At 45.6% G+C, this 23,104-nt stretch overlaps 1 protein-coding gene across 11 annotated transcripts in view; it reads right to left on the reverse strand.

Annotated features, from left to right (window-relative positions):
* LOC100451616 (maestro heat-like repeat family member 5) overlaps positions 1–23,104 on the reverse strand; it is a 78,606-nt gene that overhangs the window by 46,811 nt on the left and 8,691 nt on the right. For 10 of the 11 annotated variants that reach the window (XM_054518926.2, XM_054518927.2, XM_054518930.2 and 7 more), the window contains exons 2-7: positions 15,378–15,559; positions 14,392–14,537; positions 13,864–13,992; positions 10,058–10,217; positions 8,404–8,456; positions 123–230 (exon numbers count right to left, since the gene is read on the reverse strand). In XM_054518926.2, coding sequence (XP_054374901.2) covers positions 123–230; positions 8,404–8,456; positions 10,058–10,217; positions 13,864–13,992; positions 14,392–14,537; positions 15,378–15,559 — 778 coding nt within the window. The remainder of the gene's footprint in view (positions 1–122; positions 231–8,403; positions 8,457–10,057; positions 10,218–13,863; positions 13,993–14,391; positions 14,538–15,377; positions 15,560–23,104) is intronic. The other variant, XM_063726852.1, reaches the window with a different exon arrangement.

The following is a 23,104-nucleotide window of genomic DNA, read 5'->3' on the forward strand; positions in this document are numbered from 1 at the left end:
GCCCCGCCCCTGCCTCAAGTCCACCAGCTTCTTTCTAGGGCCCTGGGTGTCCTATGGACAGAGCCCCTGGGGCTGTGTAGGGGGCAGGTAGGGGCTGCTCCTGGAGGCAGGGTGGGGCTCACCTTCTCAGGGGACTGCTCCTGTTGGGTCCAGCTGGGTGTGGTGAGTGTCCACAGCAGCTCCTTGGACCACACATCCGTGCTCAGGAATGGGACTGACTTGATGGCCATCTGTCAGCAGAGGGTCATGGGGGGCTGGAGTCATCTGTCCCTCTACCTGAGAGCAGGGCCTGGGATTCTAGCTGCCCTGGCCCACGCTGGCCACCCTGAAACCTGATTCCATCACCGCCTTGTCCCTCCCCTCTTTCGAGTCCCCAGCGCCCAGCTGTCTTCTTTGTTCTATGGTTCTCAGGGACAGGGAACTCATTCCCGAAGATTCTTTCTGTGGAGCTGCTCAAGGTGGGGCTGGAAAACCAGGAGGCTGGAGAGTGGAGTCCTGACTGTGTCCCGGGCACCACCCAGGAGTCTCCAACATAGCAGATGATTAGTGAGTGTCAGCTGAAGGTGGCCCCTCTGCGGTGGGTGCCAGGAGGGCAGGGCCTTGTCTGGTTATTCACAGCTGGATCTCCAGCACCCTGCATGGTACCCGGCACACAGCAGATAGGCCATTAATTTTATAAATCAATGAATGAGAAATAAATGAATGAATGAACTGTCCCTTCAAAATATAAGGTCCTGAAAGTTCTGTTCCTAACATCACGTGATTTTATAACGATGACTGCAATATTTCTCAATTTCAAGTGTTCCCAGATTCTGTGATTCAATATTTCCAAAGTTTTTGATCCCAAGATTCTTTGGGGGTGGGTGATAACCCCCAAAATTATGGTCCCAAACCCAAAAACCGTAAAAGCAAAGATTGATAAATGTGAAGATAAACATTTAAAAAAGCTAGTTCAGCAAAATTACTATAAATTAAGTGGAAAGATGAAGCAAAGTTTTGTTTTGATCTTTGTTGCTGCCTATTGCCAAGGGTTAACATCAGAGATCAACAACCCACACTTTATAAATCGATAAGAAGATGACAAACAAGACATTGTAAAATGATGAAGGGATACATGCCTGGTGAAGACACTGTAAACTCAACCTCGCTAATACTTAAGGAACGAAAACTAATGTAACATTTTGACTAAGCCTGGCAAACAGTCAAACGCTGACTATCAGCAAGGAAGTGTCCTTTGGTGGGAGGCTGATTGGATCTGCATTTTTGGAAGGTTTTTTCAATCTCAATTAAAAGGCAATGTCAATATCAAAGTTGAAAATATACAGAATTTCCCCAAGTGACCCCATTTCTAGAAGTTTATCCTAAAGGAATACTAAATGTGTGATGCTGTGAGCATGAGGGGACATCTTGTGGGGCAGAAGACATAGGTGGGACCGTTTGCATCCTCCTTGGGGTTGATCCCTTGGTCCCTGGAATGGAAATCCGCCCTCCACTTATGGCAGAAGCTGGATAGCTTGTCTGCCCAGGATAGACCTCCTCCTGGCCATTTGTAAAACAATGGGGTACAGCGGGACCTGGGGGGCTCTCTCACCCATGAAACAGGTGATGGCAGAACCTCCATGAAACCCCAGCCCCCCAGGAAGCCCTGAGGTCCCCCAGAAGGTCCCCTCCCCCAGACCTTTACTGTCTTTGTTCACTGCTGCATATAACAACGCCACAGTTCTTTGTCTAAAATTGAAATTCCCAAGCTCAGAAAATTAAACTTTTTTTCCCCCACAGCTTTGCAGCAGCCTCATTGGATAGCAGACACTGAGCCGCACTGACGTGATGCAATTTGTGGGACCCAGTGTGACTATTTGCTTGTGCAGCAGGGATGCCAATCTATTTCATTCTACATCTGCCCAGACCCTGCTAAGGATGTTCTTGAAATATACAGCATGTATATCATATTACTTTTTAAAAAATCTAAAATATTCTGAATTTTGAAGCACATCTCTTCCCCAAATTTTTAATTTTTAAAGTTCTAAGTATTTAAAAAATTGAGGTATTTTAACTCACAATGAAGGGCACAGATCTTTACTGTAGAGCTCATGAATCCAGCCCACGTAATTCACATCCTCTCAGGATATAGAACATTTGCCACCACCCCAAAAAGCTCTCTCATGCCCCTTCCTGGTTAAGCTCCATCACTACAAAACTGTTCTGATTTCCCTGCCGATGAGTTTGGCCTTTTCCAGAATTGCATGTAATTGGAAGCAGGCAGTCTGTGATCTTCTGTGTCTGGAACTTTTTCACTCAGCATGTTTTTGAGATTCATCCATGTCGTTGCATGTGCCGCAAGTTCATTCCTCTTTTTCTATTTTAACTTTTATTATTTCATTTCCTTTGCCTGGTTCAGGTTTAACTTGATCCTTCCCTAGTTTCCTGAGATAGACACTTAGATGATTGACTTTAGATCTTTTCAGGGGGATGTGCAGTATTCTTCCTGTCTGGGTTGTTTCCAGTTTGAGGCTAGAATGAATAAGGCTGCTATGACCATTTTTGTAGAAGTAATTTTGTGTATGGATGTTTTCACATCTCTTGAGTAAAATACCGAAAAGTGGGATTGCTGAGTCATATGTTAACTTCAGAAGAAAATGTCAGTTTTCCAAAGAGGTTGCGCCATTTTCCCATCCCGCCCTCAACGTTCTGCTGGCGCCATGGCCTTGCCAATATCTGTTGTGGTCCTTTTTTCACCTGCGTGCCCTCGGTGGAGACGCAGAGGTGGCTCCTTGTGGTTTTAACCGAGCCTTCCCTGAGGACTAACGACACTCATCGTTTTTTTCACTTGCTTATTGGTCATCGAGGTGTCTTCCTTCCTTTTTATTATTATTATTATTATACTTTAAGTTTTAGGGTACATGTGCATGTGCACAATGTGCAGGTTAGTTACATATGTATACATGTGCCATGCTGGTGTGCTGCACACATTAACTCGTCATTTAGCATTAGGTATATCTCCTAATGCTATCCCTCCCCCTTCCCCCCACCCCACAATAGTCCCCAGAGTGTGATGTTCTCCTTCCTGTGTCCATGTGTTCTCATTGTTCAATTCCCATCTATGAGTGAGAACATGCGGTGTTTGGTTTTTTGTCCTTGTGATAGTTTACTGAGAATGATGATTTCCAATTTCATCCATGTCCCTACAAAGGACATGAACTCATCATTTTTTATGGCTGCATAGTATTCCATGGCTTTTTTGCTCATTTAAAAAATTGACCTCTTTGTCTTTTGCTTACTGAGTTATACAAGTTCTTTATTTATTCTGGATATAGCCTCTTTTCAGATACACAGTTTGTGAGTATTTTCTCCATGTTTGTGGCTTGCCTTTTCATTTTCTTAGCATTATCAGTTGATGAAACGTTTTAATTTTGATGAAATCTAACATCATTTTTAAAATCTTTATGATGATTACTTTCTGAGCCCTAAGAAATATCTAGCTACCCTAAGGCTGGCAAGATTTTCTCCCATGTTTTCTTCTAGACACTTTTGAGTTTTACCTTTTACATTTTAGGCTTTGGCCCCACCTCAATTAATATTTGCAAATGATTTGAACTAGGCACTAAAGTTCACTTTTTTTCTTACATATATGAAATAGTGTATAAGACTTTCCCCATTGAACTGCTTTGATATCTTTTTTTTTAAAAAAAATCAATCAACTGTTTACGTGTGGTTTGACATTGGATTTTCCATTCTGTTCAATTGATTTATCTGTTTAACCTGTGCCAGTGCCTCATGTCTTGTTTGCTGTAGCCCTATAGTAAGTCTTGAAATCAAGTAGCTGATTTCTTGCAAATTTTTTCTTTTTCATAGTTGTTTTGGCTATTCTAGGCTGTTTAAAATTTCTTTATAAAAATTTATTCTATAGCTTATATTTAATCCTACAATATAGTTTTCTGAGGTTGATTGGCATTGCATTCAATCTACAAATCAATTTTGGGGGAATTGACATCTTACCATTATCGAATCATTTGTCCACAAACACCATATGTCTCCATTTTTTAAGGGTTGTTTTAATTTCTCTTTGCAATGCTTTGTAACAATATTGCATATATTTTGTTGCATTTATCTTTGAGTCTTTTATATCTTTGATGCTGCTGAAAATGTCATTTTTTAAGAAAAAATTTATTTTCTAATTATTTGTCACCAATATATAGAAGTTCAATTGATTTTTGTATATCGATCTTGTATCCTGAGATCTTGCTATATCCAAGTATTAGTAATTATTAGTTCTAGTATTTTAAATGATTCTGTAAGATTTTATATGTATATAGTCACATTGTCTACAAAAGAGATAGTTTTACTTTTTCAATTGCAATCTCTATGTCTTTTTTCCCTTCTCCTTTTTCTTACCTTATTGCATTGGCTAGCAACTTCAGTGTAATGTTGAGTGGAAGTGGAGAGAAAGGACACCTTTGCTTTATTCCTGATCTTAGTGGGAAAGTGTTCAGTCTTTGATCATTAATTGTGTTAACTGTAGCTTTAGATGTCCATTGTCACATTGAGGCAGTTTCCTTCTACTCCTAGTTTGTTGAGAGCTTTTATCGTGGACAGGTATTGAATTCTGTCAGATGCTTTTTCCACATGAGTTTTTATAAACATGACCAAACTTTTTTTACTTTATTCTGTTAATGTGTTGAATTGCACTTATTGCTTTTTAAATGTTAAATTGACCTTGTGTCCCTGGGATAAACCCTCCTTGATCATGGTGTATTATCCTTTTATTCAATTTGTTAATATATTGTTAAGATTTTTGAGTCTATTTTCAGGCAGGCAGTGGCTCATATCTGTAATCCCAGCACTTTGGGAGGCTGAGGCAGGCAGATCACGAGGTCAAGAGATTGAGACCATTCTGGCCAACATGGTGAAACCCCATCTCTACTTCAAAAGAAAAAAATACAAAAATTAGCTGGGCGTGGTGGTGTGTGCCTGTAGTCCCAGCTACTTGGGAGGCTGAGGCAGGAGAATTGCTTGAACCCGGGAGGCGGAGGTTGCAGTGAGCCGAGATTGTGCCACTGCAACCTGGCATGTGCCTCCAGCAACAGAGTGAGACTCTGTCTCAAAAAAACAAAACAAAACAAAACTATTTTTGAATCTATTTTCATAAAATATATTGGTCTTTAGTTTTCTTTCTCTTCTTATAATGTCTTTGGATTGTGTAGCCCTCATAAAATGATTTAGGAAGTTATTCCTTCCTCCTCTATTTTCTTGAAAACATTTGTATAGAATTAGTACTATTTCTTTTTTAACTTTTTGATAGAATTCACAGTGAAGTGTCTGGGTTTGAAGTTTTCTTAGTGAAAATGTTTTAAATTATGATTTCAATTTATTTAATAGATATAGGACTATTCATTTTTTGTTTCTTCTTATGTCAGTTTGGTAACGTGTTTTTAGAGAATTTGTCTATTCAATCTAAATTATCTAATTTATTGAATATTTCATTATAATTTTTAATGTCTGAAGGATGTGTAGCGTTCCTTATTCCTTTCTGAAATTGGTATTTTGTGTTTTCTCTCTTTTTGATCCATCTAGTGAGGGGGTTTATCAATTTACTTATTTATTTATCATTTTTTAAACAGAGATTGGTCTTGCTCTGTTGCCCAGGCTGGAGTGCAGTGGTTTGATCCTAGCTCACTGCAGCTTTGAACTCTTGGGCTCAAGTGATCCTTCTGCCTTTAGCCTCATGAGTAGCTGGACTACAGGTATAAGCTACTATGCCTGGCTAAGTTTTAGAAGTGTTTTTTTTTTCTTAAATCTCATATTCAACCCTAATATAAGTTTTTTTAGAGACAGGTTCTTACTACGTTGCTCAGGTTGGTCTTGAACTCCTGGCCTCAAGCAGTCCATCTGCCTCAGCCTCCAGAGTAGCTGGCATTACAGGCATAAGCCATGGCATCTGGTTCAATGTATTGATCTTTTAGTTCTAGTCATTCTCTGTTTATCTCTTTTTGTTTCTTTGATTTCTGCTCTAGTTTTTGTTATTCCTTCCTTCTACTTTAAGTTTATCACCTGCTCATTTTTTGGCTAGATTCTTAAAATAGAGGCTTAGATAATTGATTTTATACCTTTCTTCTTTCCTAATATAGGCATTAAAATATAAATTTCCTTCTAAGTGTTGCTTTTTATCGCATCCCACTGATTTTCATAGGTTGTGTTTCATTATCATTCAGTTCAAAATATTTTCTAATTTTTCTTGTGATTTCTTCCTTGACTGATGGGTTATTTAGAAATGTGTTGTTTAATTTCCAAGGATTTGAAGTTTCTCCAGATATATTTTATATTGGACTCTAATTTGTATTTTGATCAGAGAATGTACTCTGTTTGATATCAGCTGTTTTAAATTTGTTGAAACTTGATATGGCCCGGCATATGGTCTATCTTGGTGAATTTTTAAAAAAATTTAATATTTTTAATTTTTGTGGGTATATAGTAGTATATAAATTTATGGGGTATATGGGCTATTTTGCTACAGGTGTACAATGTGCAATAATCACATCAGGGTAAATAAGGTATCCATCACCTGAAGCATTTATCTTTTGTGTTACAAACAATCCAATTATACTCTTTTACTTTATTTTATTATTATTTTTTAAGACGTGGTCTCACTCTTTTGCCCAGGCTGGAGTGCAATTGCACGATCTCGGCTCATTGCAACTTCCACCTCCAGGGTTCAAGCAGTTCTCTGCCTCAGCTTCTCGAGTAGCTGGGACTACAGGTGCATGCCACCATGCCCAGCTAATTTTTGTATTTTTTAGTAGAGACGGGGTTTCGTCATGTTGGGCAGGCTGGCCTTGAACTCCTGACCTCAGGAGATCCGCTGGCCTCAGTCTCCCAAAGTGCTGGGATTACAGGCATGAGCCACTGTGCCCGGCCCTCTTTTAGTTATTTTATTTTATTTTGAGATGGAGTCTTGCTCTGTTGAACAGGCTGGAGTGCAGTGGCGGGGTCTCGGCTCACTGCAACTTCTGCTTCCTGGTTTCAAGCGATTCTCCCATATCAGTCTCCCGAGTAGCTGGGATTACAGGCATGTGCCACGACGCTGGGCTAATTTTGTATTTTTAGTAGAGATGGGGTTTCGCCATATTGGCCAGGCTGGTCTCGAACCCCTGACCTCAAGTGATCTGCTCGTCTTGGCCTCCCAAAGTGCTGGGATTACAGGGGTGAGCCACCACACCCAGCCTCTTTCAGTTATTTTAAAATCTACAATTAAATAATGGACTATAGTCATCCTGATCTTATTCATTCTTCCTATTTTTTGTACTCATTAACCATCCCCATTTCCCCCTACACCCCCTGGCGAATATTTTGTTTGCACTTTATTAGACGAATTTGGTTAATGTGTTGTTCAAGTTTTCTCTATCCTCGGTAACTTTTTGTGTTCTTGTTCTATTAATTGCTTGTGTTGCTGCTGGTGCTATTTCTACTGGATACCATTCCATTCCAAGTATTCTCCTGCCACCACCGCTGCTGCTCCTGTCACTACCACTACAGCTCTTACCATAGGACACTAATGATATTAGCGAGGGCTTCCTGCGTCACTGGCACGGTGCCCGACGCTTTCCACGGATTACCTCGTGTACTCGTCGTACCCACCGTTTGAGTGAGGTGCTGGGATTCCCATTCGACCGATGAGGAAACTAAGGGACCGAGAGGTGAAGTGGGTCCCCCCAGGTCACAGAGTGGTGATTGGTTAAATATGAACTTGGATCCAGGGGGCGGAGGTCTCGTGTCCCTTCCCTCAGCCATGTCAGCCCCTCACTCACTCGGGTGTGTGTTCAGGGATGGGCCTGCACGGACTCTGTTTCTCGGCTGGGGCTCCCTCTGTTCACCCCAACCTGCTTCCTGCCTTCCAGGGCGACAGCTCTGGCCGAGTACGTGGGGTATGTGCTCTGTGCCAGGTACGTGGAGACCAAGGTTTGAATCCCGACGCCTCAGTGACCGGCCCTGTGACTGTGGTCCCCTCCCCAGTCCCAGTGCCGAAGTGACTGGCCCTGTGACTGCAGTCCCCTCCCTTTTCCAGACTTGTGTGCTCATCTGCAGAGTAGGGGCCTCCCTTCCTCCTTCCCTCCCTGCTCCCTCTTGTTCCCCGATCTTCCTTCCTCCCCCTCAATCCCCTCTTCTTGCCTCCTCCTCCTCCTTTTCCCCCTCCCTCTCATTTCTCCCTCCTTCCTCCCCGACATTCCCCCTTCCTCCCATCCTCCCTGTCTCCCCACTACCCTCTCTTCCTCCCTCCCCTCCCCTTCTCTGCCTTCCCTTCCTCCTCCCTCCTTCTGTCTACCCCTCCTCCCAGGCACCCATCCTGCTGCCTCTCCCCTGTTGCCCCCACAGAAGGCCTGGTGGCTGGGAGCTGGGCTCCCTCCCTACCTGGATCAGTTGCTCTTCCCAGCAGGCCTTGTCTTCCTGGCTGAAGAGCTCCTCTGTGGGAGGAGGGATGGGTCACAGGGCCCTGTCTAATACCCGTCTCCTCCAGCCTTTAGCACTGGCCCAGGCTGATGCTGCTGGCCTCTGCCTGCCCTAGCTCTGTGGGGCGCGGGAGCTGGAGGGACGTGAGCCGGGCTTGGCTCTGGGTTCAGAGAGCTGGGGTGGACTCGCGGCCCAGCTGCTCTTACTGTGTGGTCTCAGGCTGGCTGGGCTCCCTCTCTGGGCCTCGGGCTCACTCATGGTGAATGGAGGGGTGGTGCCAAGCATGGCCCCTCAAAAGTGGGAAAATAAGCCTTTGGGAGGGAGGCATTGTGAGAGTGGAGAGCTTTTCGGGAACTTTGGAACCTACCCCAGAGGGAGAGGCTGCTTTGGGGAGGGATCTGGTGGCCTCAGAGGTACCCCCAGGTGCAGAGGGACCTCCACCCAGCCTGCTAATCCTGGGGTGGGAGATGCAAGGCTAAGTCGAGCAGGTCCTGCTTTGCCTCAGGTCTTAGCGTCCAAACACCCCTGCTGGGCCTGGGCCTCCCTGCAGGTCACAGGCCCTGCCACACCCCAACCCCATCCCTCACTGTGGCTGCTGACCAACTCTTCCTCAAGGCCCTTGGCAGAGGGAGTATCCCTCCTCACCCTCCTACACACCCCAACCCCATCCCTCACTGTGGCTGCTGACCAACTCTTCCTCAAGGCCCTTGGCAGAGGGAGTGTCCCTCCTCACCCTCCTACACATCTCTCTAGATGTGGCCTATACTGGCTGCCTCCTCCAGGAAGCCCTCCTTGATGGCCCCAGGACAGCTGGTCCCTCTCCTCTCTGGGCTCCCCCAGCTGCCCTCAAGGCAGCCCTGCATCTCCCAGTGGGAAGAGCAGCAGCATATGCTTGTGAATGAATGAGTGAATGAATGAAGGCTGGCCCTCGCCTCATGTGGCTGGGGGCCTGGCACTAGGTAGGTGCTTAGTAAGTGTTCGCTATTTTGTGTCAGCAACTCCCCGAATGTCCTTCCTCTGGGGTCCTCAGAGGCCCCACTGTCCGGGCCGGCCCTTCCCGCAGCTTGGAGGCAGCGGCTATGGTGGACACAGGGCCCAGACACTGCCGGCTGTGACAGGCTGGGAGTGGCCCTGGCTGGCCATGCTGCCTCTCTGAGCTCCATCTCTTCATCTTCCAGGGGAGGAGTGCCCACCTGCCTTGTGTGACCAAGGGAAGAGACAGATGCAGCAGCTGGCGGTGGAGTTGCCCGGCCGTGTGCCAGCCTCACACCTGTCCTGGGCCACCTCTTGGGACCTCCTCCGTCATCCTGGCTCCGCCCAGGTCCAGCTGTTGCAATACTGACAGCAGGAGTGGGTGAGCCGTCAGAGGGGCTGACACGGCTGGGCCTGGTGTCGCTCTTTCCAGGGAGATCCTGAGCACGGCCTGGGCCCTGAGGGGTGGTGGGCAGTGGGGGTCCTCGGGGCAGCAGCCTGTTGCTGCCGGGCACGAAGCTACCTCATGGTGCACAAGTGACGTGCAGCCCCTGTACCCTGCCCATGTGGACCCTCAGAGCCACCTCTTGGATCACTATCCATGACCCACCCCGTCCTGTCCACAAACTGGTGCCCGACATACCGCTGGAGGACAGGATGCCCATCACGTAGAGGAGGCTGCGGTGTGGGAAGACGCCCGTCAGGAGCTCCGTCTCCAGATGCTGCGCCACCGCCCGCCACGAGTGCCTGCAGATGGCCACCAGCACGTTGCTGGCTGCGTCCTGGTATATGTCTTCCAGCTCCTGGGGTGGGGTGGGAGCAGGCAGGGCGGGAGGTAGAGAAAGAGCGGCTTGTTACGAGATCTCATGTCTTCTCATGCCAGGGCTGGTTTGAGGGGCAGGACAGCAGCCACAGCCCATGTTTCTTTTGGTAGAAAACTGAGGCTGAGGGAGTCTGAGGCCTTCCTGGTCTGCGTCCATTGCTGGAACACCTCCTCCTCTTCCTCCCTACCTCTGAGCCCTTGCTCACGCTGTGTGCCTGCCTGCACCTCCACTCCCGCTTAGAGCCTGCTCCAAGGCCTGGGTTCAGGGCACTCATCCTGAAACCTCCAGCCCACATCACCTCTCCTCCTGAGCTCCCGGCGGCTCGGGACAATGTCACGTCTTTCACCATGAATTCAGAACCAGAGGCTATGTTCCTGTCCAGGAGAGCCAGGGCATCAGCTGCTCAAGGGCAGAGCCCCTCTGACTGGGTCCCTGGCCTCCCTGACCCTGGCCGAGCCCCCACTGTCCAGTGGAGGGGCATCTTCAGCAGGAAGGAACCACATGGGTCCCAGAGTCTGGCTCTGTGTGGTCACACCTGGGACTTTCTCAACAAGCGTGTGGGTATCCCTTTAGGTCTTGCTGCAATTTTGATTTCTACTCTTTTCTCTGTCTTCATGGGAACCATAAGGCAGCTTCTGTGGCTCTGAGGCAGGTGAACAGGAGGCCTGCCTGCACTTGGGGGCGTCTGAAAGTGGGGGTGTCTGAGCCCTGCCATGCAGCTTGAATCATCGCATGAAATAGATATATCATTTATAACTTATGGTAAGTATGGTTACAGGGGCTTCTTGTGAAGACGGTGATTGAATCTGATTTTGCTCTTTCAAAAAACCTACCTCAGCTAACACTACATTTAGGAGATTTTTTAAAAAGGACAATAGCAACCGCACTGTGGAAGCGGGAAGCAGGTAGGTGAGGGCCTGAAGATCACGTGTAGGCTAGTGGAACAGAGGCTGAGCGGCCAGCTCACCCACACGGCACCGTCCCCCACTATTTGAAGATGGGGGGGGCCTCTTGTCTCCCAACCCCTAGAACTGGAGGGGCAGTGGAGGGGGCTGAAACTAAAGGTGATGTGGTTTTAGAAGTAGTTGAGTCCCTAGATGTACCTCCCACACTCTGCACACGTGAAGGGAGCTGGGCCTGTCCCACCCCAGCAAGACTCTGGGGACTCAGTCTCTGGAGAGGGCAGATGAGTGTCTCTACCCAGGGGTTGCCAGGCCTGTAAACTCCAGGAATACTCACTTCCCAGGCCAGGCTTGGCATGACTGCCATGGGATGGGACCCTGACCTCTAGGCAGGGTCCCTGGGTGAGCGTCTCCCTGGGACTCCTCAGAGCGTAGAAGGGAAGATAGGGAAGATGGAGAGATGCTGACGTAGCTGGGTGAGGGTGGTTAGCAGTGGGCTCACCTGGTCACTCTACGGTGGAACCAAGGGCTCAGGTAGCCAGATGGAAGGGATACGTGACCACAAAGCGTGGTGGCTAATGCTGCACCCAGAGTGAGTTCCACTCCTGCGGAATGGGCAGGGCAAAGACTCCACGAGCCCGAGCCCCCCAGCAGACATCAGGTTGCGTGTGAAGGATCATGGTTCAGAGTGACTCTGGATCCTCAACAGTCACGAGGGCCAGAGGACAATGGACAGCAGTTGCCAACCCACAGTCCAGTGTGAAATCGAATCCAGAGATTTCTGGAAATGCAGAGGCTCAAAACCTTACTTCCCTTAAGCCCTTCCCCAAGAAGCACCTCCCAGAAGCTGAAGTTTGTCTCCGGTTTAAGAAAGTAAATCGGGAAAGGGGAGACTTAGGGTGTAGGAAACACAGTCCCCCACTGGAGCAGGGCAACAGGAGTGCGGGCCCAGGCCGGTCCTCGCTGACTCCAAGCTCTATGCTGGGCTGAAAGATTGTCTGAACTCGGCTGGTCCTGAGCTAGGTGACAGAGTGCCTGATGCCCCTCTGTGTCCCAGGTGGTGGGTAGGACCCACAGAAGTGTCCCTCTGTGTCCCAGGGGGCAGGTAGGACCCACACAAGTGTCCACTTACTCTGGGGGCTGGAGCGGGGCTGCGGTGTGTTCAGAAGCAGAAAATGTAGACCAGTCCTGGCCTCGTTCATGCCAGACTCCATGCAGGGGCCCCTCCTCATGAAGCCCCAGGAGGGTCTTGTCCACCCTAAGGGAGGCTGAGGCCAGACCACACCCCTGAGAGTGTACCAAAGCCCTCGCCTCCCTGGGGGAACCGCTCCCCGACCCCAGCTCCCTAGGATCATCGATCTGTAAACTGCAGAGACGCCTGATAGACTTCGCAGTGGTGAGTGTGACAAACACATGCATAGGATTCCAAAAGAAAAATGAGGTGGAAAAAAGAAATAGGAGGACAGGGCCCTTGCTTCCCATTTTGCTGTCTCTCACACCCAGGGTGGCCTCATTCACTTCTCTGGGGAAGCAAAGGGGCATGTCCCACCTGCCACCCACCAGCTGGGCTGTGATTGCAGGCCAGTCCCTAAGGCTCTGGGCTCCAGCCTCTCCATCCGTAAATGGGGCCACAAACTCCTGTGTGGAGGGTGTGTTGACCATGCTTGTAGGCCCTGTGCTGGCTGTTTGATGTCTGTTATTCCAAATAACCTCTCCTTGAGTTTGTTGAATCATAGGGCCAGGTGAGCAGCTGAAGCTGCTTACATCTTTTGGGGAGTATGGAAGTCCCATTACAATGCCCCCGACCTGCCTGTGTCCCTGTAGCTCCTAGGGGATGTCCCTACTTCATTACTTCCCACCACCACGGCCCTGAAGATATGTTCAGATGGTCCCTCTGTCTGCTTCCTGACCCCTGCGTGGGACAGGCCTGTGTGGCCCTGTGGGGTGTGCTGTGCCTTTCACTGTGCCTTTCGCTTTGGGGGGAGATTTGAGTATTAAAGACCTTTCAGTGGCCTTTGCCTCCTGCACAATCACGTGAATGAAGACTCGGCACCACACAGAGGGTAAATGGTGTCTACTTCTGCTGTGTGGGGCACCCTAGTGTGTGTGCGTATTGAGGTGTACCCTGGGGCCGCCCTGGCCTAGTCAGTCTAAGCCACCTGCTCCCAAGTCTCCACTCTTGGAGTGGAGATTGTTGGTGGCTAGGGCCGGCTCTTGGACTGCAAGCTGCAGGTGGGGTGGGGTGGGGTGGGTGGGGCAGTTCAGGTCCAGACCCCCAAGTCTCCATCAAGCAGGAACCCAGAAGGTGGAGGCCAAGGGCAGAGTTACAGCCTGCAGGCTGGGTTAGACTCGCAGCAGGCCTTCCAGAGGCTGGGCTGCAGGCAGCTGCCATGCAATGGTGAGGAAGGTGGTACAGGGGGAACCATAGCCTGCTTCAGGGAGAGACCTCCTTTGGGGAGAGGGCCCCCCAATTTACGAGCCCCTTGGCTTTAGACAAGCAATGCTCTCTTGAGCCTCACCTTCCTGAAATGGGAAAGTGAGATGGAAAAGTGTGATTGTCCCGCTGAAGGGGCTGGGGGTAAGAACGCGAGTCACTGGATGGAAATTGCTTGGTAAGCCACAAGGCTGGGCATGCCCAGCATCACTTGGGTCCCTGGGGCAGCCGCTGGCATTCCCAGAACCCGTGGGGGGTTGGCCCACTTGCTGCGGGAGGGGAGGCCCACCGTGGCCTTGGTCATGTTCTCCAGGGCGAGCCGCGTGAAGGTTTTCTCCCAGGTCTCCTCCAGGATGTCACTGGCCCGGATGACCGTCTCCAGGGTCTGGAACAGCCGGAACTTGTGCCTGCTGGAGATCTGTGGATGGCAGACCAACGGTGGCTTGGGGACAGATCAGGTCAGATCGTGTGGGAGATGTGGGCAGGGGCGTGGATGGGGAGGGTGTGAGAGGAGCCATTTCTCTCTGCCACTTCATGGTTCTATGACTCCAGGCAAATCCCTTGGCCTCCCTACGCCTTAGTTTCCCCACCTGTGAGGGTCAGGATCGCCACCTCATGAGTGCATTCTGAGGGTGGTCAATGCATGCGGGTCCACTTTTCTCTCTCCCCATTTGGCCCATTTGACATATGAGGAAATCGAGACTTGCCCCAAGTCATGTAGGTGTTCTAGGCAAGATCTAGGGTTTGAGCCCACCTTGGGGTCCCACCCTCCCCCTCTGCCCCCTGTGCCTGCCCCAGTGGCCCAAGCTGTCCCCACCTCCGGGTTGTCTATGAAGTAATCGTGGATGGTTTCCATCACCAGTTTGGGGGAGCCATGAGCCATGTTCTTGATCTTCTTGATGATGTACTTCAAGTGGAAGGGGTCGGCACTGTTCATGTCCTGCAGCATCTTGAAGCAGGTGGCTAAGGTTGGCAAGAAGGCATGTGTGAGCAAGCTGTGGGTTGCTCACATTGTGGCAGCAAGGCTTGGCAGGCAGGATGGTGGGTCTGGGGATGGAAGGAGTGCTCTGAAAATGAGAACTGGGGAATGGATGTATGAGAAGTCCAGGACCTCCTGACTGTCCAGATGGACTTTCTGGGGTTCAACATAGGTAAGGAGCAGGAGTACAGGTGCATGAGCACGTCCTCACTCACCATTCATATTCCCATCCGCCCATCATCCACTCATCCACCTGTCCATCCAGCCATCTGTCCATCCACCCACATGTTCCATCTGTCCATCCTTCCATCTACTAATCCACCTGCTCATCTATCTTTCCATTCATCTACCTGCCCATCTGCCCAACATCCATTTATTCATAAATTTATTCACCCACCCATCCACTCATGAATTCATCCCTCCATCCCCCCAACCATTCTTTTATCCTTTCACCATCCATCCAGTCATCCAGCATTCAACGGTGTTTGAATAAGGCAGGGGCTAGGCCTGGACTGTCGTTCCGAGGTGTGAAAGGGAAAGGGAGGATAGCGGAGGGCGGAGTGTAGGGTGAGCTGGGGCATTATTTGGGCTTTGGATGGTGCCTCAGGAGGCATGAAGAGGCCAAGCCGGGTGTGCAGGGTTCTTTGCTGAAAGCTTCACTATGTCCACACCACTTGATACCCTCAAGGTCCTGGAGTGGAGACTCCCTCTGGCCATCACCCTCAGGACTGCTTTTGGTGGAGGGACATGGTGGGATCTGCTGGAGCCTGACCCCATCTGGGCCGACCCGCCCCTGCCTGTCTGAGCCCAGGGCTGGCAGTCACCTGCACTGTAGGCCTCCGTCATGAACATCCTGTGCTCCTGTGGCATCAGTGTGGCCTGGCTGCTCTGCGACTTGTGAAGAATGATGGTGGTGGGGTGTGAACATCTGTCCCTGTGGGCAGAGTCCTGGGGTACCTTCATGCAAGATGAGTCCTTCGTGGATGTGGAGACAGGGAGGGAGATTCTGAAATGGAGGAGGGGCCCTGGGTGTTGGCATCTGAGTGCATATTTCTGCGTTAGTACACGGGGTGCTGAGTGCAGCATTGGCTTCCATCGGGCTCAGCTACATCCTTCATATGTTTGTCCTTCCATTCAATGGATTGGCTGGGCCCTGGGAGGAGGGCAGGGGTCTGGAGGCCTCAGGGACACTGTTGAGTAGGCAGCATCACCTGCCTGGTGGGGCCTGGCCTCCCAGCAAGTGTCAGGTTCTGAGGTTGGGTTTGAGACAGACATGGCTGGTGGGACGTGGCAGGGCCCAGGGTATGGTATCCCTAGCTCAGGCTTTTGACTTGAGAGAGCCATCTCATTCCAATCACATGTGAGACTGCCTCAGTCACCCAGACATCTGGTGGAGTCTCTGAGCGGGGGAGCTGCAGGAGCAGTGAGAGCGGAGCAAGGGAGGAGGCAGGGGCCTCCAAGGAAGGCCTCCTCTCCTTCCTCCAAGGTGGCCTCTGCCTTCTCCTCCTCTCCTGCCTCCAAGCTGGTCTCTGTCTTCTCCTCCTCTCCTTCCTCCAAGCTGGCCTCTGCCTTCTCCTCCTCTCCTTCCTTCAAGCTGGCCTCTGCCTTCTCCTCCTCTCCTTCCTCTTCTCTGGCAAATGTGGGGAAAGCACTACCTCAGGCTGTGTTAGTGGCCACAATGGGCCAAAAGAGACTGCGTTCTTCCTTTTGGGGATGCTGCCCAAGCCTGGTCCCCCATCACGACTTCTGCTGGTGAGCCCCTGGGACAGGCACAGGCTCCTGCTTCACCCACTTCCTGACCTTATTCATTTGTTCACTCTTGGTACCCACTTCCCAGGTGCCTACTATGGGTGGGACGTGTTCTAGGCTCCTGGGATGCATCAATGAATGAGATAAAGTCAGCAAATCAAATCAGTGAATGCTGTGGTACATTAGAAGACAGTTCATCTCTCAATATTTTACCCATTCATTTGTCCCACCATGGGAGGGATGCATGGCAGATCATGCCACTCAAAATCTACCCATATGCCTCCCATTTCACTCAGAGTAAAACCCAAAGTCCTGAAAATGACATAAGACACTGATGCTTCCATCTACGAGGGTGTAACAAGGACCAGCTTCACCCTCCTGTCTTAAACAACTCAAAAATTGGAAAAATATACAAAACCATGATTATCAGACATCAGACAACAGCAGCACAGGACGAAGATGCCTGAAAATGGAAAACCAGCAAGGTGAGCCCAGCATGGCCACAGCCAGATGCCTGGGAAGTTTCCAGTTTGCAGCGCAGGGAGAGGGAGCCCGATAAAGCCCAGTAGTCTCTCTGAGTGGAGGAAGTGGACGTGAAAGGCTTGGGGAGCCAAAGTGGCTGGAGTTTGCTGGGAAGAGTCACAGGAGAGAGCTGCAAAAGGAGGAGAGAGAGTTCTGGGGCTTTGTAGGGGATCCCCTGCATTCCCCATCTTCATCTGAGCTCAGTACGTTTGGGAAAGAACCACAAAGCTCCAAAAGGAGTAGAGGGAACAATCTTTGGAACTCACACAGAGCTAGGAAGAGTTCCTTTTCTCATCAGCAAGAGTGGAAAACCTGGTAATTCACAGGGCATTAGGTAGAGTGCTAATGATATGACCTCAGTAATGGGGGAAAAAATCTGCCCTAAACAACAATGCTTTGGCTCTTCCTACCAAAGCTTTAAAATCAAAGCCTCAAAGGAACCAAACTTTTCAAGTAATTTAATTGTGTTCAAGAACAAATCTGAAGGATATTTTAAAAGTACAGGAATATCCAGTACCCAACAAGGCAAAATTCACAATGTCTAGCATCCAATCAAAATTTGCTAGGCATGGAAAGAAGCAAAAAAATACAATCTACAATGAGGAGAAAAATCAATTAATTGAAACCAACACAGAAATGATATAATTAGTAGACAAGAACATTAAAACAATTATAACCATAAGGTTGGTGCAAAAGTAATTGCAGCTTTTGCCATTACTGTTAATGATATATTTCTCATGTTCAACATGGTAGAGCAAAACATAAGCATGGTAAGGAGAGACATGGAAAATATAAAACGATGAAGAATACATTTCATACTCTGAATACACTAGTTTAGCAGCAGATTAGACAATGTAGAAGCGAAGATGAGTGAACCTGGAGACACAGCAATAGAAACTATCCAAAAATGAAACATATAGAGAAAAAAGACTGGAAAAAAATAGAGCATTAGTGAGCTGTAGGACAGCATCACATGGCATTTTGTATGTGGAATTTGCATCCCCACAGAAGGAAGGGGAAAGAAAACATATTTGAGGAAATAATACCTGAACATTTTACAAATTTGATGAAAGTTATAAATCCATAGATCCAGGAAACTCAACGAATTCCAAGCAAAAGAAATACAAAGAAAACTACATGAAGACACATTGAAATAATATTGCCCAAAACCAATGATAAGAGCAAATCTTAAAAACAGCCATAGAAAAAAGACACATGAAAGGAATGAAAAATGAGAGCACAGTTCTTGTTGAAAACGGTACAAGCTGAGAGACAGTCGCGCAACAATTTAACGCCCTGAAAGAAGAAAACAAAACGAAACAACAACCTGCCAAGCTGGAATTCCATACCTAGAGAAAATATCTTTAAAAACGGAAGGTGATATAGAAACACTTTTCATGTACATAAACACCAGAAGAAGTTATCACCAGGAGTCCTGCACTACAAAAAATGTTTGAGATAGTCTTCCAGACAGAAGGAAAATGACAACAGATGGAAATAGGAAACTACACAAAAGAATAATGAGCACCGGAAATGGGATAAATGGAGGTAAATAGAATTTGTTTATTTTTAAAATTTAAAGTAAAAATAATAAGGCATTGTGGGTTTATAACAAATATAGAAAAAATATATAACAATAATAGCACAAAAGCCAGGAGGGGAAAATGAAAACAAAATATTGGAAGGTGCTTATATTCTTAATTTTACTGGAAGGTATAATTTCAATTGAAGGTAGACCGAGATAAGCTAACATGTATACAAGAAACCCAAAAGCAATGACTAAATAATAAAACAACATAAGACAAAATATGTGTGGCTAACAAGTCCACAAAGGAGATAAGGTGGAGTCATAAAAAATACTCAATGCAAATAAAGGCAGAAGATGAGAAAAAATTGCATAAAAAGAGATGAGACAAAGAGAAAACAAATTGTAAGATGGTAGACTAAAACCAAATCATATCAATAGTCATATTAAATATAAATTATTAAATCACCACAATCAAATAGCAGAGATTGTCAAGTTGAATAAAAAAGCAAGAGCCAAGTGTACACTGCCTATACAAAATCCACTTGAAATATAGTAGATACTAATCAATCAAAAGTAAAAGGATAGAAAATGATATACCATGCTAACACAAATATAAAAAAACTGTGTGGTTATATTAATGTCAGACAAAGTATATTTTAGAGTAAATAATATAACAGGGATAAAGAGAATCAGTTCATTAATCAAGGAGATATAAGAATCTTAAATGTTCATGCATCTAGTCACAGAACTTCAAAACACATAAAGCAAAGAAGTTAGAGCTAGAAGGAAAAATAGACAAGTCAATAATCTTAGTTGAACATTTCAACATCCATCTATTGATAATTGATAAAATAAGTCAACAAGTAATTGGTAAGACTATAAAAGGCTCAAACAATTATTAATCAACCTAACTGAACTGACATTTATAGAACTCTAACCACAAAAGAATAAACTTTATTTTCAAATACACATGGCACATTTACCAAGGCAGACTATATTCTGTGCCATAAAAAGTCTTAGCAAATTGGAAAAGATTCAGATCCAACAAAGCATGATCTCTGACCACATGGAATTAAATTGGAAATCAGTAACAGAAAGATAGATGGAAAATACCTAAGTATAAGGAAACTAAATAACATACTTTTAAATAATCCATAGGTAAAGAAGAAATAAAAGGTAATGAAAGTAAAAGGTATCTTGAACAAAACAAAAATGAAAACACAGCATATAAAAATCCCTAGGGTGCAGCATTAAAACACCTATATTAGAAAAGAATGAAGGTCTGAAATCAGATTATAACTGAATAAATTAGGAAAAGAACAGCAAATTAAACTCAAGAAAAAAAGAGCAAAAATCAATGAAATAGAAAATAACAAAAAATAGAAAAAAATCAGTGAAACCAGTAGGTTACTTTTTTGAAAAGATGAAAACATTGATAAACCACTAGCAGGATTTATTAGGGCTAAAAAGTAAAAACACAGATTATTAACATCAGTAAGAGTGGGTACGTCATTATAGGTTCTACAGACATTAAAAGAATAATGAAGGGATAGTCTGAATAACTTTATGCCAATAAATTTGGTGACATAGATGAAATGAACACATTTCTTAGAGTCATAAAATACCAAAGCTTACTCAAGAATTAAATAACAAGAATAACCCTATATTATGAAAATTGAACGTGTAGTTGAAAACTTTCCCACAAAGAAAATTTTAGGCTGAGTTGGCTTCACTCTTGAATTCTATCAAGTGTTTAAGGAAGAAATAATACCAATACTACAAACTCTTCCAGAAAATTGAAGAGGAGGGAACACTTCCCAACCATTCCATGAGGCAAAACCTGACACCAAAACCAGATAAATATATTGGAAATAGAGAAAACTACAGCCTAATATCTTCTATGAACAGACACAAACTTTCTTAACAAAACAATTTAAAGTATAAATAAATGATTATCCATCATCTCCTAGCGGGGCTTATCCTGGGAATACAAGGCTAATTGAATATTTGAAAAATCAGTCAATGTAATTCACTAGATTGACTGACTAAGGAAAGAAAATATAATGATCTCAATAGATGCAGAGAAATATTTGGTAAAACCCAACATCTATTCTAAAATAAACATAGGAATTAAGAAAAATTCCTCAACCTGATAAAGAGTATCTATAAAAATCCTACAGCTAACATCACACTTTATGGTGAAAGTCTATTTTTCCACATGACTGGGAATGAGGCAAGAAGTCTGCTCTTACCTCTCTCATTCAACATTAGACTGTGGACTTAATCAATGTGAGAAGTCACCAAAAAGGAATAAAAGTCATACAGCCTGGGAAAGAAGAAACAAACTATTTTTATTTGTAGAAGGCATTATTATACAAGTGGAAAATTCCAAATCTACAGAAAAGCCTACTAGAACTAAAAAATAAGTTCAGCAAATTTGCAAATTGTAAGGTCAATAAACAAAAATTATTCATATTTATGCATACTGGCAATGAACAATTGGGAATTGAAATAAAAAAGGTACCATGTACACTGGCACCAAAAATCATGAGTTATTTAGGCATAAACCTAACCAACAATTGCAAGGTCTGTATACTGTAAACTACAAAATATTGATGAAATAAATCAAGAAGATAAATAGATACACCATGTTCATGGATTGGAAGACTCAATATTGTTGAGATGTTAATTTTCTCTAACTTTTTCTAAATATTCAATGCAATTTCAATAAAAACCCCAGCAAGAATTTTTTTTGGTAGTAACCAACAAGCTATTTCTAAAATTTTTATGGAAAGGTAAAGAAACTAGGATAGTCAAAATGATTTTGTAGAAGAACAAAATTGGAGGACCATTACCAATGTCAAGACTTATTGTCAAGCTATAGTAATCAAGGCAATGTAATATTGATAAAAGCACATAAATATAAATATGTGTAACAGAACATGGATTCCGGAAAAAGGCCCACACATATAAGGTCAATTGATTATTTTTGTTCTGTTTTGTTTAGAGATAGGGTCTCACTCTGTTGCTCAGGCTGGAGTACAGTGATGTGGTCATAGCTCACTGCAGTCTCGAACTTCTGGGCTCAAGCAATTCTCCTGCCTCAGCCTCCTGAGTAGTTGGGACTACAGATGCATGCCACTGTGCCTGGCTTCAACTGATTTTTGATAAGGGTGCCAGAGCAACTCTATTAAAAAAGCATTAACAGATGGTGCTGCAATTATTGGACAGACACATGCAAAAAATAACCCCTAATCCATACCTCACACCATATGTAAAAATTTACTCAAAAAGATCATAGACCCAAAAGTAAGACCTAAACTTCTAAAACTTTCAGAAGAAAATATAGGAGGAAATCTTTATGATCTTGGGTTAGACAAAGATTTCTTAGATGTGACACCAAAAGCACTATATAAAAGAAGAAATGATAAATTTGATTTCATAAAGATTAAAAACTTCTGCTTTTTGAAAGATATGTGAAACATGTTGGAATCAAAATGGAGTCACTGTGTTAAAACTCTGATAAATGGGGCTGGAGGAAGCCTTAAAGGAATGGTTCTCATGCACAAATGCCTGACTGCAAGAACTATCACAAAAGACACTGCAAAACCCACAACCTTGCACAAAGGCCAATTGCAACCTTACATACACACACAAATACTTCTGTGAGGTCATCTACCCAGAAAACTGTCTTTCCAACCTAGGACTCACCCCAGCCTTGTTATTGACCCTTGTAGCCAAGAATTATTATTTCAGAACAACTTATATAATCAATCATTTTAATTTTGCCTTTAAAAACTTACCTTTGCCCCAGGCTTGAATAGGCATGTGGTTTACCATGGCACACATATTACTATTGTGATGCCCATTCCTGAATAAATATCATTTTCTTTTAGAGATCCCCTCTGTCTTTATTTTATTTTTGTTTTCTAGAGAGAGTCTTGATCTGTTGCCTAGGCTGGAGTGCAGTGGCACAATCATAGCTCACTCACTGTAGCCTCCAACTCCTGGGCTCAAGAGATGATCCTGCCTCAGCCTCCCAAGTAGCTAGGACTACAGATGCATGCCACCATGTCTGCCTATTTTTTTTTTTGTTTTTTTTATTATAGAGGCAGGGTGTCTCTATATTGCTCAGGCTGGTCTTGAACTCCTGGGCTCAAATGATCCTCCTGCTTCTGCCTCCCAAAGTGCTGGGATTACAGGCATGAGCCACTGCACCTGGTCCCCCTCTCTTTTATTTAGATTAAGGGATATGCCATTAAAAAATGATAAGCTGCAGACTTGGAGGCAGTATTTGCAAATCACATATCTGATAAAGGACTATCTCCAGAATATAGAAAGAACTCTCAAAACAAAACAAAGCAAAGCGCAAGCGGCCTAAGGAAACACAGGCAGGAGACTGGGACAAGGCATCAGAGGAGGCATACAGATGGCAAAGAAGCACCTGAAAAGCATTCAACATTCCTCACGAGGGAAACCAACTAACACCACAGTGGGCTATCACTACACATCTACTGAAATGGCTAAAATCAGAGACACTGGAAATACCAAGTGCTGGTGAGGTTGCAGAATAGCTCTGAGCTTCCATACATTGCTGGTGGTAATGCACAGTGGCACAGCCCTCTTGGAAGATAGCCTGGTATTTGCTAATAAAGTTGGATGTACACTTACCAAATGGCTCAGCTACCCACTCCTAGGCATTCGCTCAAGCGAAATGACTACTGACTAAAATATATACACAAACATTTATGC

The sequence above is a fragment of the Pongo abelii genome, chromosome 7 (assembly GCF_028885655.2).
Source record: "Pongo abelii isolate AG06213 chromosome 7, NHGRI_mPonAbe1-v2.0_pri, whole genome shotgun sequence".
Lineage (NCBI taxonomy): Eukaryota > Metazoa > Chordata > Mammalia > Primates > Hominidae > Pongo > Pongo abelii.